Source organism: Solea senegalensis, linkage group LG19, assembly GCF_019176455.1.
Source record: "Solea senegalensis isolate Sse05_10M linkage group LG19, IFAPA_SoseM_1, whole genome shotgun sequence".
In the NCBI taxonomy this organism is placed as follows: domain Eukaryota; kingdom Metazoa; phylum Chordata; class Actinopteri; order Pleuronectiformes; family Soleidae; genus Solea; species Solea senegalensis.
Window position 1 is genome coordinate 20,788,313 of NC_058038.1, and position 19,491 is coordinate 20,807,803.

Sequence of the window (19,491 nt, forward strand, 5' to 3'; positions counted from 1 at the left end):
ATTTTCAGTGAAAAACAAGAATCTTAAAACAGATCATTAGAAACCACGGAGTCCTGGAATGACTGGAACCAAACGGCTCCCCCTTGTGGCACTTTGACATAAATGGACAGGACTGTATACTGGCGAGATGGACGACATTTTCTCTGTTCGCTGTTCGATAACAGAAATTCACCGCTGTGGATTAAATCTGAGCGGATTTTCTCGTTCCAGTGTTTAACGCGATCGTCCTCACACTGTGACGACGATATATATATATATATATACAGTATATATATGTATATATATATACACATATATATATATACAGTATATATACTGCATAATACAATATATATATACAGTATATATATAGAGTATATATATACTGCATAATACAGTATGTATATATGTACATATATAGAGTATATATATATACTGCATAATACAGTATGTATATATATACATATATATATAGAGTATAAATATGTATACTGCATAATACATGGAGGACAGCGGGTGCAGGAGACATTTTTTCAGTCCAACATGGCGTCCAGCTGATCGGCCAAGTCGTCAAACATGTTGCCGATGTCGTCCAGGATTGTTCCTGCTGATTTCACTGGGTTTGTTCTGCTGCTGTGAAAAGACACAAAAACACAAAATAAATCTATCTGTGATCTATGACCTATGACCTATGATCTGTGATCTATGACCTGCGATCTGTGATCTATGACCTATGATCTGCGATCTGTGATCTGTGATTGTCACATGTAATCAAATCATAAGTATGTTATAATCTCATATTACACACGATCAAACAGAACAAACTACAGCTGGTTAATCCCAGTATTCTAGGCTCTGCAGTGACACCCTGTGGCAAAACTGCGCTAATACCAGGAATAAGCAAATGAACATGTAGTGATCTGATCAGAACAAGGACCGGTTCTCATGAACTAAACTAGTCTCACCTGTCTTCACGGTCCTCAAGGGTCAGTTCACGTTCAACAGCCTTCAATGCGGCTTCCAGATACGTGCTGGTCTGATCCAGTCTCTGCTGAACCACCTCAGTTCCAAAGGACAACTCTGGGACAAGACCTGGACCAGCCACACACATCTCAGTCCTCTCTGCTGTCAGGGACGGACTCTGAGGGGACGCATATGGAACTGGAGTCACACCTGGATCTGGACCTGGACCTGGAGCCGGAGTCGGACCTGGAGCTGGACGTCCATGTACCAGAGAAGACTGAGAAGCAAAGGCTACACTTTGAACTACACTGACGGTCACAGTTGAAGAGGACAATCCAGCTGCTGAGGAAATGGACAAGAACACAGGTAAAACACATTTAATCATCAGGTTCCAGGCTCATCACCAAGAGACCATATTTTGAACAGGAACTTTGATCTGTTTTCATCATCATCTGTTTCTGTCCTGTTTCTCAGGTGGGTTTTTCTTACCTTGAGCCAGAAGACTCTGACGCACAGGTTTTGGGGCAATGGCAGGAGGTTTCGGGGAGAGTGGAGGTTTGATGGGGGACCCTGTGGCTGGACTGGCAGACCTCTCTTGACCAGCTTCACTGATCCTCAGACTGACCTCTTCCTGACTCAAGGACAGAGGCTGGTTACTATCAGACTGACACCTGGAAGCCCCTGGATCTTCTCGGGTGGGGGATCCTCCTTCCTGCTCCTTGTCTTTAGGTTTGTGTCGACGCTTCACCGTGTCAGACTCCTTCAGGTTAAACTCGGGTACGTCTTGGGGGGTCTTGGATGCTGTGTTGTCTGGAGGTTCCAGGACAGCCTCAGCCCTGGGCGGCCCCGGAGCTTTGGGCCTCTGTTTGATGGTCAGGTTTCCCTCCTCTGCAAAAGGAATGCACTCGCTGGAGCTGTTCTGAGGGGACGAGGAGCCCTCTAGTCGGTTCCCTTCCTCCTCTGTGTCAGACTTCACCCCTCGGTCCAGCTCAGTGCTGGTGTGTGTGTGAATGCATTCACTCTGCACCCTCCTCCTCAGACCTGCACACACTCCAGGTTCCTGCCCTGCAGAGGTCAGGGAGGGCGAAGGCAGCTCCTGGTCTGGATCAAGTCCTGGTGTTTGGTTGATCTCTTCCAGGCTTCCCTCCAGAGAAGCAGCAATGCTTCTAACACTCCCTGGACTGTCGGTCACCAGCGTCATGCTGCTGTTGCTCAGCTCCACACTGGTGCTGCCGCTTACTGAACTCAGTCTCTTTGGCGGGGGGGGAGGGGGACCTTTCTTCCTGGCACGCACGGCAAAGGACTGACTGCGTCCCACACTGCCACTCTTTTCAGGACTTGACTGCAATCGAGCCAGGTAGCTGCGACCTGGCTTGCGGGTCAAGGTTGCGTAGGACGGCAGAGTTCCTGACGGAACGGCACAATCTTCGTCATCATCATCGGGCTCACCGTCCGACAGAGCGTAGCGGGTCATGCTCTGGGTGCGCTTCTTCGGCGGCGTCAAGGACTTGGTGTGGGATGAGCGGAGCTCGGTGGAGCCGCAGTGAGAATGAAGGTAGGAGAAACCCTTCAGTGCTGGGGAGCCATGAGGGGAGGGGCCACAAGATCCAGACAGTTTGGCCTTAGCCGGTACAGCCGGGTACTTGAACACAGTGGCTGTGCCCAGCGGCACCTGCTTGGGCAGCGGCCTCTGGTCCCAGCCCTCAGGAAGGTTCCTCTCTCTGACAGGGCTGTGGTGCAGGTTCTCCTGGGACCAGCTGTGGGGGGTGACGGAGGCTGTCGGAGGGTCTTGGGAGCGGCCAGAGCCTCTAGAGCGAGTGTCAATGCTCTCCTGGCTCTGGGACATTCCCACTGCGTTCTTGATGGCCAAACCCTCCTCACAGCCTCCATAGTGGCTGGACATGGCCGCCTGTAGCTCGATGCTCAGTTCGCTGTCCTGGAAGGTCAACATCCTTGGGGTGTGAAGGGAGGAGCATTCACCTGCAGGGTCTGCGGGCTCAATGGTGACCAAGTTGAGGCCTCTGGGGCCTCTGGGGCCTTTGCGTCGCAGCGTGTCTTGGCCTGACTCTGCCTGGAGGATCGACCTCTGGATGTCACACAGCTTCCTCACTGCCAGCATCAGCTTCTTCTGATGACCTGCACAGAAAACCCAACCAGTCAGACCACAGTGAAACCACACACACACTAGAACCTGAGGTGTCCTCCTCACCCAGCTTCATGATGCCGATCTCCTGCAGGTCCTCCCACGTCAGGTCTTTGACGATGCTGATGGAGTCGTAGCCGTTCTCAGAGAGTTTCTTGTGATACTGGAGGAGTCCGATGGCACTGAGCCACTCGCCCAGGTCCGACTGTGAGAGAGAAGACAGCGTTACCTCGGCTGCTGTCACAGCTTTGGCAGCTGTGTGTTCTGCTGTCTTACTGGGATGTATTCAGGCAGCCACTCTGGGATGTTCAGGTTGTTGATCTCCATGGATATTTTCTTGCGGTGTCCTGGTTTAGTCACTCCGATGGCTGTCAGGTCCTGAGAAACAAAGCACATCACATGAGGCTGCCGTGTGTAAGAATAATAATAATAAGAATAATAATAAGAAGAAGAATTAGCCCTGTGATGAATGCTGTGTTTTACCTCAGGCGTCATCCTGCTGATGGTCGGGACGTCGTACCCGGCGCTGACGAAGTTTCCCGTGTACTGATCCAACTGGAAGTCACTCAGCCACTGAAAGATGGCGTCTGCGTCCTGAAGAAGACACAATTAGACACAGTGAGAGACAATGAGAGACAGTGAGATAGAGTGAGAGACAGTGAGACACAATGAGACACAGTCAGACAGTGAGACACAGTGATTGGACGTTGTGGGTACACTTACCTTTCCGTCCAGCAGCTGCTGAGGTCGGACAAACTCCGCAGGATTCTGCAGCTGTTTCCGTGGAGTCCCGCCTACAGTGACATCACAGGAGGTCACATTCACGTTCTTTATTATTGTTTTTTTTTTTGTGGGTTAATTTCATGTTTATTAAAAAGAAAGAACCTGCAGGAGGATCAGGCTGTCCACAATCAGCAGCAGGGGGCGCCGTCTGCAGCACAACAACACACAACAATCAACACTGTGACATCACTGATGATGACACACATTACCACACACACACATATTTACAAAGATTTTGAGTGTTAATGTAACCTGCTGGGTTTGTTTACCCTGCTGGTGTTGTCATGGTGACCGGGGTGTTGCTGGACACCGTTGGCCATGATGTTGCTCTCGGTGCTCTGTCCACTCCCGGCGCTACGAGTGCTGCCCACGCTGCCCACGCTGTTCCTGTCACCTGCTGCAGACATGACAGCAAACACAGTGAGTGATGGACGCAGCTGTAGGGGCTGCAGGAGCTGCAGGGGCTACAGGAGCTGCAGGAGCTGCAGGGGCTACAGGAGCTGCAGGAGCTGCAGGGGCTACAGGAGCTGCAGGAGCTGCAGGAGCTGCAGGAGCTGCAGGAGCTGCAGGAGCTGCAGGAGCGCGACTGCAGGCAGAGGTTTAATCACACTCAGGGGGGCGGAGCGTTGAGTGTTTGTGACCGGGAATGAGTTGCAGGTGATTTAACGCAGAGCTTTGCTGTGGCAGCGCTGAGCACGTGAGCCTGAAGCAGACCATGAAGAGGCATCTGGACCTGACACCTGCCACTAGGGAGACAGAAGTTGGCACCATGTTGGTGGCGTGTTGCTGGCATGTTTGTGGCATGTTGGTGGCGTGTTGGTGGCGCATTGACAGTGTGTTGGTGGCGTGTTGACAGTGTGTTGGCCGCGTGTTGGTGGTGTGTTGGCTTGACAGTGTTGTGTGTTGGCAGTGTGTTGGTGGCTAGTTGACAGAGTGTTGGTGGCCTGTTGGTGGCGTGTTTAAAGTGTGTTGGTCGCTAGTTGGTGGTGTGTTGACACTGTGTTGGCGGCATGTTGGTGGCGTGTTGGCCCTGATGCAGAGCGCTGAGCGAGGCAGAACAAGCTGTGGTCGGTCTGAGGACTCTTACCATGACACAAGTCCCTGAGGACCCAGATGTCCTGGAAGGGACACGCGGACGCAGACGGGTGGCTCGGAGACAAACCTATCAGACACAAACACTGAGTTCTGTCAGGGGGCGGGGCTGACTGACAGGGGGCGGGGCTTTATGAGTGTTATCTTCTCCATGATTATTGACATTTCACCATGGTTCAGGTTTAATAAAACCTCAATTCATTTCCTGCCATTTTTTGTTCTGTACATGTGCAAAGGGTAACTACTTCCTGTTAGGAAAACTTTAAATATTATTATAATTTTTCTTTACTTAACCAGGTAAAAAACTCATTGAGATTTAAAACCTCTTTTTCAAGAGTGACCTGGCCCAGAAAAACATGCTTTTTATTTTATAATAATAACTGGTACAGTTGTTAGAGTGATATCACACCCAGAGAAGGGGCGGGGCATGGTGCGAATTTAAAAGGGAAACTTATGCGGTAACAGCGACAATGAAAGAGCGATATTTTTTTTACCATAGGTGACGGAAAAGAGGTAGAAGAAGAAGAAGAAGAAGAAGAGGGTGGATTTACTTTGTAGCGAACATGTTTCCCCGCAGCCTGCCGTGTCCTCCCGTCCTCCCATCCTCACTTCCACAAACACTTCCACGGCATCACACACGCAACATAAAAGTAAAACTTTTTTCTCTTCATGAGAGTAAGCAGAGCGATATCAGCATTCTCACTGTAGTAACACACACAAACACACACACACGAACGCAACCAAATAAAACAGCAGTTGTACAGCATGACAGGATATGTGTCATCACTCCCACGCAAAAGAAACATTGATAATAATGATTTATTTTATACCCCCTAGTGGTCAAGGGGCCCTAAGCAGCTGCTTAGATCGCTTATGTCTTGGACTCTGTGGCAAAAAATCCAATATTCTTATGTTGAAGCTTAAAACGTATGTAACCACTGGTTAATAATAATAAATGGGTCAGTTTGTCTCATACTTACTGTTGCTGACTATTGCTCTCTGTTTGAGTAATATCACTTGATCAAGCCTATTCTAACATTCCACACTACTCGTGCTGATATCGTATCGGATCGATATCGGCCAATATTCAAGGCTGCAATATCGGTATCGTATCGGAAGTGAAAAAGTTGTGTCGGGACATCCCTAGAGAAGACAGTGACACCAACATCATTCTGGTTAACACTCTCTGGTTAACTCAGGTTACCACTGATGAATGTTACGTGGTGTGTGACAGCTGCACTTCTGAACAGTGCCACTGGGAGGCGCAGTTCTACCATTAAAGGCGCAGTGACGCGTCCACTTGCTCTCTCGCGCTGCAGAGCCAGTGAGCTTCTCTTCCTGTCATGTGTTTATTTATCTCCATAAACAATACACAAGGTTTTTAAAGGGATATTTCAGTTAGTCTGTGTTGACTGCACTGTGAGCGCCCCCTGCTGCTCAGTCCCACACTAACTCAGGAAGACTGAAAACTGTGGAACTGAGTGTTAATGAAGACAACATTCAGAAGCGATGACGTTTGACACATTGTGAGTTTGTGCGACGTCCGCTCCGTGTGTGTGTGTGTGTGTGTGTATACCTGTGCAGGTAAAGAGGCCATTGGTTAGCGGCAAAACCGCATGTGTGGGCGGAGCATACAGAGTGTAGGAGTCGTCGGTCTGTGGGGAGGAGCTGAGGCTGGAGGAGAGGGGGGCTCTGGACAGCAGCTGCTGGCGCTGGGCGGGCAGAGAGGCGTGCCGGGAGAGAGTGCCCCCTACAGGGTGAGATGGGAGGGGTGGGGGTGGGAGGGGGTGTGGTTATCAAGCTGAAGGTTAGAGGTGAAGGTCAGTCATTATGTGGATTGGATGGAGAGACGGAGCAAGAACTTGAGGGGGAGGAGTCAGCATGGGATGGTCCTGAAGCAGGTGGAGTTAGTTTTGTCAGAACTGTTACATCACTTCCTGTGTGACGACGTCAGATTCTGGCTCCATGTGACTCACCATTTCTTCTGCTGATGACCTCCACGATGGACGGAGGGAAGAAGCCCACGCGGTCCGTTCCCCTCGGGTTGTCGTGGATGTGGCCTTTCCAACGTCCGTCCACATGCTGCTCCAACACCTGCAGACGGAGACACGGGTCAGCGGGGGGTGGACGAAGGAAGACGGACGAGGACAAACGAGGGCAAAGGACAGAATCAGAACCAGGGAGTGTGCAGCAGTGAGGGCGGTCTCACCGTGATGATGTCACCAGCCCGGATGTTGAGCGCAGTGGGATCGTGAAGGTTCCAGTAATCCTTCAGAGCCCGGACCTGCAGGACCCCTGTCGCATCTGTGGACCAGGAGACATGAGGACTGAGATTCAGACACACAAAGATCACGCACACGCACACGCACACGCACACAGACTGGACCTCGGAGAAGCTGCTTGATGTCCTTGCTAGCGTGTGACGTGGTGAACTGGTTGACGATGTCCAGCGCCGTCTGGTTGTAGGTGTTTCGTATGTTGACGTCCACGCCGGCCTGCAACACACGTTACATGTGTTCTACTTTCTGTCATTTTCTGTCTTAATAAAATCACATGTGTGCGCTGAGTGTCGTGTTGTTCACTCACGTCCAGCAGCAGTCGCACCACTTCTGTTTTTCCGTACAGAGCCGCTTCGTGCAGAGCTGTGCCGGACTTTGTGGTTCTGTTGATGTCAATGCCGGCCTTCAGCAGCAGCCTGCGGTCACATGACACACGGTCAAGTGACACACAGTCACATGACACACAACTGTTAATGTCCTGTTAACGATCATCGCTATGAGCAATGATATGGTTAATTGTCCGTGTCTCACCGTATGATGTCTTTATGTCTCACTGATGTCTTTATGTCTGACCGTATGATGTCTTTATGTCTCACTGAGGACTTTATGTCTCACCGTATGATGGCTTTTTGTCTCACTGATATCTATGTCTCACCTATGATGTCTTTTATGTCTCACTGAGGACTTTATGTCTCACCGTGATGGCTTTTTGTCTCACTGATATCTATGTCTCACAGATGATGTCTTTATGTCTCACTCTCACCGTATGATGTCTTTTTGTCTCACTGATATCTATGTCTCACCGTATGATGTCTTTTTTGTCTCACCGTATGATGTCTTCATGTCTTACTGAGGTCTTCATGTCTCACCGTATGATGTCTTTATGTCCATTGCGGGCGGCGAGATGCAGCGGCGTGGTGAAGGCAGAGTCTGTGGGCTCCTTCCTCTCTCCCTCTAACAGCGCCACCACCATGTTACTGCTCAGCAACAGCTGGGTCACCTGACAGGAAGAGGAGGAGCAAGAGAAAAAAGTCATCAGTTGATTATTGACCAGTGTTAGTTGTTAGGTAACTGCTACAAGCTAACAGCGTTCTACTTCAAGCTTATTGCTAATTGCTAAGAGCTAACTGCTACAATTGTATTTCTAACTGCTATTAACCTATTGCTAACTGCTACAAGCTTCTTGCTAACTGCTACAAGCGTATTACTAACTGCTACAAAAACAGACAGCCACGGGCTAATTGCTTACTGCTAAAAGCTTATTACCAACTGCTACAAGCGTATTGCTAATTGCTTTGAGCTAACTGTTATGAGCATATTGCTAATTGCTACAAGCGTATTGCTAATTGCTTTGAGCTAACTGTTATGAGCATATTGCTAATTGCTACAAGCTAATTGCTAACTTCAACAAACTTATAACTAACTGCTACAAAAACAGACAGCTAACTGCTACTAGCTAACAGCTTACTGATAAACGCATATTGCTAACAGCTAACTGTTACAAGTGTATTGCTAACTGCTATGCTATATTGCTAACAGCTAACTGTTACAAGCGTATTGCCAACTGCTACAAAACAGACAGCTTACAGCTACAAGCTAACAGCTACCTGACAAAAACAATCAGAGGCAAAAACAAACTTTTTAGTTTGTTTAACACACAGTTTAAAAATAAAATGTATCAGCGTGGGCGGAGACTGAACACAGGGACGCTCACCTTGACGCGTCCAAACTCACAGGCCAGGTCCAGAGGAGTCTTCTTAGCTTTGTTGACCAGACAAGGATTAGACTGATGCTGCAGCAACATCTCTGACTGAAGACAACACAGCAAGCTTTAGGTCTGCAATAACCATGACACGTACAACATCTGCGACATCTATGACATCTGTGACGTCTGCGACATCTATGACACTTCTACGACATCTACGACATCTGTGACTTCTACAACATCTACGACATCTACGACATCTGTGACTTCTACAACATCTACGACATCTGTAACATCTGCGACTTCTACAACATCTACGACATCTGTAACATCTGCGACTTCTACAACATCTACGATATCTACAACATCAAGGATATCTACGACATCTGTAACTTCTACAACATCTACGACATCTGCGACTTCTACAACATCTGCGACTTCTACAACATCTACGAATTCTACAACATCCACGACATCTGCGTCACATATTCATGTCAAATCAGTGAATTTAACAACACACACACACACACACACTGCTGCCTCCATCAATAGTCTTATTTTGTCACTTCAGTGTTTGAAATCCAACGTTCAGATTGAGCTCAGTGACACAAAGTGACCACACAAGGCAGCAGAGGAGCAGCAGTGAGCTAAAGTGACTGAATGACTGAGTGACTGAATGAACTCACCACTTCATAGTGTCCATACTGAGCAGCCAGGTGCAGCGGGATGTGTCCGTCCATGGAGACGCCGTTGACGGCCGCACCGCAGCGGAGCAGCATCAGCACAGACTGAGCTTTTCCCTGCCAGGCTGCGTAATGCAGCGGACGCATGCCTGCACCGGTCACATGACAGGTCACATGACAGGTCACATCAACGTCAGGTCACTGTGTGTGCGTGTGTGTGTGTGAGTGACTAACCATTGCTGTCCTTGATGTCCACTGAGGCCTGAGCCTCCAGCAGAGAAGACAACAGCTCTGTGGTTCCTGTGAGAGCAGCATGATGGAGAGCTGAGAACCTGAGGGACAGAGACAGAGAGAGGGACAGAGACAGAGACAGATAGATACAGAGTGACAGAGACAGACAGAGGGACAGAGACAGATAGATACAGAGAGACAGACAGAGAGAGGGACAGAGACAGACAGACAGATAGATACAGAGAGACAGAGACAGACAGAGACAGAGAGAGGGACAGAGACAGACAGACAGATAGATACATAGAGACAGAGACAGACAGACAGAGACAGACAGACAGATAGATACAGAGAGACAGAGACAGACAGAGGGACAGAGAGACAGAGACAGACAGACAGAGACAGAGAGAGGGACAGAGACAGACAGAGAGAGGGACAGAGAGACAGAGACAGACAGACAGAGAGAGGGACAGAGAGACAGAGACAGACAGATAGATACAGACAGACAGAGACAGAGAGAGAGACAAATAGAGAGAGATTTGATTTTTAATCGCCTTCATTTGCTCAAAAACGTAAACAATAACAAAATCATTTGTGTTCTGCACTCAAACTCAAAAATTTTCCATCACTCACAGAACACGACACATCGTTCACTCCCATATTTTTAAAAACATAAATTCACTGAGAATCAACATCGAGAGAGTTTTCCACTCCTCGAAACATAAATTGCCAGTTTTGTTTTGTTTGACCAAGTAAAACGTTCATCAGGTGACACTTAAACACACACACACGTACGCGCGCACGCACGCATGCATGCACACGCACACACACACACACACACACACAGGCTTTGGTGTGGGAGAGTGAGTGGTTTACAGACGTCACAGTGAGATAGAGACGTGATCATGTGACGTAGACACAGGAGACTTAAAGTCACATAGATTTTGATAGTTTTTTGTTTTCACTGACCAGCAGGGGGCGCTGACAGCACAGTCAGCTCTGACTGTGTTGGTGCTTCATAAAACCACGCCTTCAAAAAAGCTTGAACTGTCCCTTTAAATAGGTCGTTGGAAAAGTGAAAACAATTCCTCTGAACCCTTTACAAAAAAAAAAAAAAGCTCTTTAATGGACTTTTGTGCTGCTTCATATCAGTGAAGTTGAGATGAAAGCGTGGTGGAGCTGCACAGAGGAAGTGGAGCCACAGGCTGTTTTCTCCTCTGCTCCTTCTTCCTTTCTCTTGCAGTTGCGTAACGTGAGCGCTGTGATTCATGCTCACAGCTGAGGCCGCAGACACACACACACACACACACACACACTGACATTAACTCCATCTGAACTCACAAATCTGCACAAATCTAATGCTTTAACATGGGAGTGAATGAGAGGTTTGAGAGGAAAATGAAAGCAACACACAGGGTTAGACGACATGTAGAAACTGTCTGTGTGTGTTTGAAAATGTGAGCTGGAGAAGAGTTGGCATTATTTTCATGTGTCAATACACACTCATTATAAAAGCTGAACACGTCCAAAACAGAGTACAAAACTGTGATGGTTTAAACGGTGTAATATGTATGAAAACTTTGACTCAGGTGAGAAAAGTCTCGAGTCTTGTGATCCTTTTAAAGTTTCAACCACGTCTCTACGTTAAAGTACGACGACACTGTGACGCTCTGAACTGGGCGGGGTTGTGAACTGCGTTTCCTATTCATGTGTATGGGGTCATTCTTGTTCTGATTTTTGTCGCCATGGTTACTCATATTTACACCACTGTATTCTAACGTTTCAGTGAACTGGTTCTTGGTTTAAAAAGTTTGAAATCTCTAAATCCAGCAGCAACATAAATGCTGGCGAGTCATTCCAGCTCCCATTGCCATGGAAACGCAGTCCAACAGTGAGCACAGGGTTTCACGGGGACACAGGCAGGGGCCTCTCTCACACACACACACACACACACACATGCGTGATGAAGAAGCGTCTGCGTCATCATTTTCTCCATTAATCGAGTTCTAGTTTGGTCCAGAAAATACGTTTCAGTGACTTCTTTGTGATATTGATTTTTCAGCTTCTTGAATGTGAATATTTTCTACTTTCTGTCATTTTCAACTCACTCACTCACTCATTCACTCACTCACTCACCCGTCTGAGTCCTGGTAGTTGATGTTCAGTTTCTTTGTGGAGCCCAGCAACTCTGAAAAACACAAACACAGAGTGGTAACTGTGGACGTGAGGACATGTGGACATGAGGATATGAGGACATGAGGACATGTGGACATGTGTTCATCTCATGATCGCTGCCATCCGTCTGTCACGTCGATCACTTGTCTTTTCTCTCATTGAAAACTGATTTTCTGTGTTTATCTATTTAAGTGTTTATCTATTTAAATGTTTATCTATTTAAGTGTTTATCTATTTAAGTGTTTATCTATTTAAATGTTTATCTATTTAAGTGTTTATCTATTTAAGTGTTTATCTATTTAAACGTTTATCTACTTAAGTGTTTATCTATTTAAATGTTTATCTATTTAAGTGTTTATCTATTTAAGTGTTTATCTATTTAAATGTTTATCTATTTAAGTGTTTATCTATTTAAGTGTTTATCTATTTAAATGTTTATCTATTTAAGTGTTTATCTATTTAAGTGTTTATCTATTTAAACGTTTATCTACTTAAGTGTTTATCTATTTAAATGTTTATCTATTTAAGTGTTTATCTATTTAAGTGTTTATCTATTTAAATGTTTATCTACTTAAGTGTTTATCTATTTAAGTGTTTATCTATTTAAATGTTTATCTACTTAAGTGTTTATCTATTTAAATGTTTATCTATTTAAGTGTTTATCTATTTAAGTGTTTATCTATTTAAGTGTTTATGTCCCTGTGAGACAGAGTTTGTAAACCACTCACTCTCCCACACCAAACCTCATAGAGAGAATCAGTGATTTTAACATCATCGCACCCTCAGCTGCTGCCTCCATCACTAAGTTCAAATGTCTGATTTTGTCAGTGACACAAAGTGACCACACGAGGCAGCAGAGGACCAGCAGCTCGTGTGAGGCTTGGTGTGGGAGAGTGAGTGGTTTACAAACTTCACTTTCCGAGACCAGCCAACATTTCCTTCCTTTCTTCCTTCTTTGTTTCCTTCCTTCCTCAGCTGTAGTGTGCTGTGAAGGTCATCCTCATCCTCACATTTGTTCAGGAGGAGAGGGGCGGGGCCAGGCGGCTGTCCACAGGAATGCAGGGACAGATCAGAGTCTCAAAAATCTGTCGCACGCACAAAAAATCTTCAGACTAAAATTATCCGACCGCTGCGAGAATCCAAACTATGATTACAAGTCTGCTCGCACGCACCACACTCCAAACACAGCTGAGTGCCCCGTGTCTAAATATACACAGGGACCTGGATCTGGTTCAGAGAGGATCAGAAGAGACCAGAAGAGTCCACATGAGAAGACGACAGGAACATTACAATGTGATCATTGTGTAAAAAAAAATAATTAAATATGTTAGTGTTGTCAGTGACTGTGGCCACGCCCACACAGAACGCTGTAGTACATATGCCAGCACTGTAGGCGGAGCTGTAACGACAGATGGAACAAGCAGCTCTGTCGGCCTCTGTTGGTCATATTGACAAGTGCAGAAAGACACACAAGCACACAGTCAGACACACACACAGTCAGTCAGACACACACAGTCAGTCAGACACACACACACAGTCAGTCAGACACACACACAGTCAGACACACACAGTCAGTCAGACACACACAGTCAGTCAGTCAGTCAGACACACACACAGTCAGTCAGACACACACACAGTCAGACACACACACAGTCAGTCAGACACACACACAGTCAGACACACACACAGTCAGTCAATCAGACACACACACAGTCAGTCAGACACACACACAGTCAGTCAGACACACACAGTCAGTCAGACACACAGTCAGTCAGACACACAGTCAGTCAGACACACACACAGTCAGTCAGACACACACACACAGTCAGTCAGACACACAGTCCACACACAGGTCAGTCAGACACACAGTCAGTCAGACACACACAGTCAGTCAGACACACACAGAGTCAGTCAGACACACACACAGTCAGTCAGACAGACACAGATCAGTCAGTCAGACACACACACACAGTCAGTCACACACAGTCAGTCAGACACACAGTCAGTCAGACACACACAGTCAGTCAGACACACAGTCAGTCAGACACACACAGTCAGTCAGACACACACACAGTCAGTCAGACACACACACAGTCAGTCAGACAGACACACAGTCAGTCTGTGTTCTTCAAAGTGATGCTAAAAGTAGCAACCTTGATCGAAGTGATGCTAACGGTGGCGACCATGATCACAGTGATGCTAACGATAGCGACCATGACCAAAGTGATGCTAACGATAGCGACCATGAACAAAGTGAAGCTAACAGTGATGCTAACAGTAGTGCCAGTCAGCAACAGCAGAGACTGTTAGCGTTTGCTTGTTTTCACGTGTGAGAAAGGTGAATGTGTTTCGACATGTATGGACTGTTTGGCGCTGACCAATGAGGAAGCAGCACTCAGGACCCGCCCCCTGTTCAAGTCTCCTTCAGATGTGTGTGAGAGTCGACTCAGACATGAACCTTATCTGTGTTCCTGCCAGTCACATGACCCGGTCACATGACGGAGGGCGTGGGTCTGAGCTCACATCCTCGAGAACAATGTGTGTGGAGCTGTTTGTTGTTTTTAGTCAGAAACAGGAAAACAACCCAGACCACGCCCCTCACTTAAAGGGATAATTCAGTTTTTTTTTTAAGGTTTGGTTGTATGAAGTACTGACACATCATCGCTGTGAGCTCCCCCTGCTGCTGAGAACCAGAAACACACATGTCACATGACCACGTCTTTATCTCAGTGTGAGACAGACGCCTGTAAACCGCTCACTCTCCCACACCAAACCTCAGAGAGGGGACACAGGAGCTGCTGGTCCTCTGCTGCCTCGTGTGGTCACTTTGTGTCACTGAGCTCAGTCTAAATTAAATATTATAAAAGCCGAATTTTACAAAATCAGACATTTGAACTTAGTGATGGAGGCAGCAGTGGATCAACAACTCCTGTGTGTGTGTGTGTGTGTGACGTTAAAATCTCTATGAGGTTTGGTGTGGGAGAGAGAGTGTGTGTGTGTGTGTGTGTGTGTGAGTGGTTTACAAACTTCACTAAAATCAGCGTTTGTTAAACATGGTAATGATGATGTTTTGAATTGATTTTCTCTGTTTATGGAGCAAAGAAATTCACACTTTGATATAAACACTCAAAGTGTGAATTTATTTGATATTCTTTATGTTATCAATGAGATACTGTCTCTCTCTCTGTCTGTCTCTCTCTCTGTCTGTCTTTCTCTCTTTCTTTCTTTCTTTCTTTGTTGTCGGGAGGAAAACGTCAGGAAAGCGTTGAGCAGGTTCTGTTTCACTGGAGTCAAATTCCAGCCTCAGAGACGACGACCAAGGTATTTCCATGAGGTCCACATACCAACATGATGACATCATCACACACACACACACACACAGGGTTCTGTTTGTCCAGTGTCCTAATGAAACCTTTAACACACCAACAAACACTGAGGCAGAGTGCACCCTCCTCACTGTACAGTGGTACGTTCTGTAGATTCTGAGGATTCTGAGGATTCTGAGGGTTCTGAGGGTTCTGAGGGTTCTGAGGGTTCTGTAGGTTATGTAGGTTCTGAGGTTTCTGTAGGTTCTGAGGGTTCTGGGTGGAAGTGTCTACGACCGTGGCCGCGTGGAAAACCTGTTTCTGGAGTGTGAATGAATCTCTGAACTTGTTCCAGTTTTAAAGAGGATTTCCCGACAGACGCCGTTTGTCAGCAGAGGAACAAGAGACTGAAAACGTGACGGACGTCCTGACCTACACTGTGAGCGCCCCCTGCTGCTGAGAACCGGAGACATGTATGTGTGTGAGTGTGGAACCTGTGGTAGAACTTACTGTTCCTGCTGCTCTTCAGTCTGGACAGCAGCTTCTGTGTGGACAGCAGGTCCCCGCTCTTCACCGCCTGCAGCAGCTCCTGCTCCTTCCCCATGCTCCGCCTTCTTCCCACCTGGACTTATTCAAATCCCGCTTCCTCCTCAGAGCGCCATGCCGATGCCGGGCCTTCCTCCGCGGAGAGTCCCTGCCTCCTCGTTTGGACGGACAGACCAACTGTGGAAATGACAATAACAATAATAATTCAAATGTGATACTTTTCATCTGGCCACGCCCACTTGTCCCAAATTTAAAACTGGGCACGTTGCTATGGTTACAAGTTTAGAGCCGATTTCTGCTGCTGCGATATATTTTTCTACAGAGTTCCTTTTACTTTAATAAATTGAATGATAACGTTTCTCACATGATCTAAAATAAATAATTAATATATAAACTAAACCATTATATCATGAATATCATCAACAGTGATGTTTTTGTGGGAGAAAGTAGAAAATATTCACATTTAAGAAGCTGAAAAATGACAGAACGTAGAAAACGTTCCAAGTGTTGTAAATAATGGTTGACCATTCATTTTGTAAAGAATTATGGAGAAAGAGTTCACGTGAATATTAATAATGTTTTGATGTTGTCGTGAACACAAACACAGACCAGAATATTACCATCGATTTCATTTGATCAGATGCAGGGAAAACACAGGATACCGGCGTCATACGTCGTTTATCGGCCACAAACAAACATCAGTCGATGTCTCGACGCGTGGCGACCTCCTAACTCGTCTTTTATTTGATCCTGTCCATCTGTGGATCCGCGTTTCTTCATTTTATGGACATTTAATTCAAAGACGTCTCTTTAATACTGAGTCGCTGCGCTCCTCTCTGAAGCCGATGTCAGGTTTTGTCTGTGTTTCCTGGTCACGTTACATAAGCAGCCACAGTTACTGCTGTCAGTCCCACTCACACCAACCCTGTCCCTGTCACTATCCCCATCCTCGTCTTCGTCCCCATCCTCGTCCTCGTCTTCGTCCTCCCTCAGGCCTTTCCTTATTCTCGCTGCATTCATGACGAGAGGAACAAAGCTCATAAATCAGGCCGTGACTCTGCAGAGTCAGCCAAGTGGAAAGGAACAAACCCTTTTATGGCTCACAAACAAGAATCTCTTGACATTTATGACTCCAGAGTGAAGTTAGTGGTGCATGATGAAGTGTGATTTGAAAAATACTCTGGTACTGAGAGGATTTATGAGGATAGAGTGCCACCAATGTGGCATTTTAGGAAATGACACCAATACAAACCAATATAAACAAGCAGATGTGTTTTTTCTGTTTCTTGATATTTTATCTGAGATTAATACCGTTTGTGGAGGAAAATAAAGCAGATTAAATAAATAACAAAATACAGATATTAAATAGACATTACATTATCTATAAACGTTTATTACAAGAAATAATAATATTGTGTAAAGCACACATCAAACGTTAAGACAATGTTTTAAATAACGTGTAGGTCTCGAGAAACCAGTCTCCATTTAAAAAAGGTTCAATTTAACATTTCCATGATGATTTACAACATTAAACAAAACGATAAAGACGTGAATTTAAATAATCCGGCGATAGTGACACTGTCTCTGAAGATCGGGTTCAAATTAAACACAAATAGCACACAAGGAAGAACCGCGAGGGAAGATTTCTCACTGGAAATATCTTGAATTACACGCAGGTTAGCGGTCACTGTGCCCCACGTCTAAATCACAACTTCACTCACGTTACACGATGTTTATGACGTCAATAAAATCCGCCGCATTTCGTATCTTTTCCCGTCACTAATAATAAGTAGGTTTTTTAGTTGAGGAACTTGATTTAGAAACAAGCGACGGAAGAAAGTGATTTTTCGCGGCCGGAGTCTGGCATGTAAACACAGGGCAGACGACCTTTAAGCTGAGGTCAGTTAACGCACCTCACATCACGCAAACATCACAGGTGGAACAAAATTAACTTGTTTTAAACTCACTTTTCTTCGTCGTCTCTTCCGGAACTTTCAAACCGCTGGACGTTAACGGACCACGGTGGCAGTTTGTGCCGAAGCTGGCGGAGAATTCCCAGCGTCGATATTCCAGGAAAATCCACTTTCTTGGAATGTTTTCGTATTCGAGGACGGTTTCGTTATTTCCGGAAGCGTTAGCTCGTAGATTCCTCCCGGCGCAGAGCGAACACGCACTTCTTTATTAGTATTTTTTCGGACTTAAGCACTTTTTTTCCCCTTTGACTCCTCCTGTATTTCTCTCCGCGCCGTGAATGCCACATTCATGTCGCTGGATTCTCCAGAATGCCGAGGTGCCCTGAACGCAACACAAAACATCCGGTGGATACTTTCAAAATAAAAGCCTTTCACGGGACAGTTAAAACTTGTATTATTCTTCTTCTGTTCAAGACTTTTGCGTAAAACCGTGGACGAAGTTTGAAGTGAAAGCTCAGAGACCACGGAGTGTTAGCACCGGGCCGAGGGCGCCCCCTGCTGCTGAAACACACCAGAGACAGAGAGTGGTTGATCCACGTCTTTATCTCAGTGTGAGACAGACGTTTGTAAACCACACACACACACACACACACACCAACAGTGTGACCTCAGTGACACAAAGTGACCACACGAGGCAGCAGAGGACCAGCAGCTCCAGTGTCCCCGCAGCTAAAATCACTGGTTTTCTCTGTGGGCTTTGGTGTGGGAGAGTGAGTGGTTTACAAACTTCTGTGTAACAATGAGATAAAGACGTGGCTTAATATTTAGAGAGAGATTTTATTAGACCAGTCTTTAGTCAAAGTCTCAGCAGCAGGGGGCGCTCACACTGCAGTCAACTCTGACTAAACCTGCACTCTCCCCTTTTTATGGGATTTTTAAAGACCTCATTTATCAAGACTCAGTTTAATAATTTTTTTTTACATTTGATTTGATGATGTGATATAGACAATGTTAGTTAGTTAATTAGTTTTTTAGTTAGTTAGTTTTTTAGTTAGTTAGTTAGTTAGGTTGTTAGTTAGTTACTTAGTTAGTTTGCTAGTTAGTTAGTTTGTTTGTTTGTTAGTTAGTTAGTTAGTTAGTTAGTTTGTTTGTTTGTTAGTTTGTTTGTTTGTTAGTTAGTTAGTTAGTTAGTTTGTTAGTTAGTTTGTTTGTTAGTTAGTTAGTTTGTTTGTTTGTGGCCAGAATCATCCACATGTGTATGATCTTTCTCTTTCTTATAACCAGGTGTAAACTCAGGCTCCTCCTGAAAACATTGCACATGTAGTTTGTCTTTGGATTGACAGCTGAGGAACAGAGCTCCGCCTCCTCGGCTGTCACGACTCCTCCCTCCGGTACAGCCTGATGACCCCGCGGTGGTGAGGCGCCTCCCACAGGTGGCTCTCCATCCGCAGGTTGTGGTTGGCAAAGAACCTGAGAGGTTTTTACGTGGAGTCATAGAAATGATCAGAGAAGTGTGTGTCGTTACTGGTGATGAAGCCTTACACAGAAACCTGCAGGACAGACGGACAAGAGACCAGCAGGTCCACCAAAACCTGTTTCCGTGTGTGTGTGTGTTACCTGGTCACAGGTATGTATGGCCGTCAGCAGCATCAGAGCTCCTGTGCTCGGCATGTACAGGTGATGAGTCCAAACGCTGG

At 46.1% G+C, this 19,491-nt stretch overlaps 1 protein-coding gene across 5 annotated transcripts; it reads right to left on the bottom strand.

Moving 5' to 3' along the window:
• Window positions 1–432: 432 nt before the first annotated feature.
• LOC122785382 (caskin-2-like) lies at window positions 433–18,183 on the bottom strand. 5 transcript variants are annotated; one of them, XM_044051133.1, is made up of 22 exons: window positions 17,849–18,183; window positions 15,846–16,058; window positions 11,992–12,043; window positions 9,862–9,959; window positions 9,631–9,776; window positions 8,954–9,049; window positions 8,109–8,239; window positions 7,547–7,655; window positions 7,347–7,455; window positions 7,170–7,264; window positions 6,937–7,054; window positions 6,537–6,710; window positions 4,956–5,030; window positions 4,138–4,265; window positions 3,971–4,016; window positions 3,809–3,879; window positions 3,569–3,679; window positions 3,362–3,463; window positions 3,152–3,290; window positions 1,432–3,078; window positions 945–1,281; window positions 433–612 (listed from the first exon to the last, which is right to left on the bottom strand). In XM_044051133.1, exons 2-22 carry the CDS (start codon window positions 15,937–15,939, stop codon window positions 513–515), a joined length of 3,978 nt encoding a protein of 1,325 aa, XP_043907068.1. In that variant the 5' UTR covers window positions 15,940–16,058; window positions 17,849–18,183; the 3' UTR covers window positions 433–512. The 5 variants fall into 5 exon arrangements, with proteins under 5 accessions (XP_043907068.1, XP_043907069.1, XP_043907066.1 ...); XM_044051134.1 differs by having other exon boundaries at window positions 433–609; window positions 945–1,284; XM_044051131.1 differs by having other exon boundaries at window positions 945–1,284.
• Window positions 18,184–19,491: the final 1,308 nt, after the last annotated feature.

Coding starts and splice junctions, on each gene's coding strand:
- LOC122785382 (XM_044051131.1), bottom strand. CDS start 15,939: ATGGGGAAGGAGCAGGAGCTGCTGCAGGCGGTGAAGAGCGGGGACCTG. Junction 3,464..3,568: donor TCAGCAGGATGACGCCTGAG/GTAAAACACAGC, acceptor TTTGTTTCTCAG/GACCTGACAGCCATCGGAGT. Junction 613..944: donor CTTGAGGACCGTGAAGACAG/GTGAGACTAGTT, acceptor GTCTTTTCACAG/CAGCAGAACAAACCCAGTGA.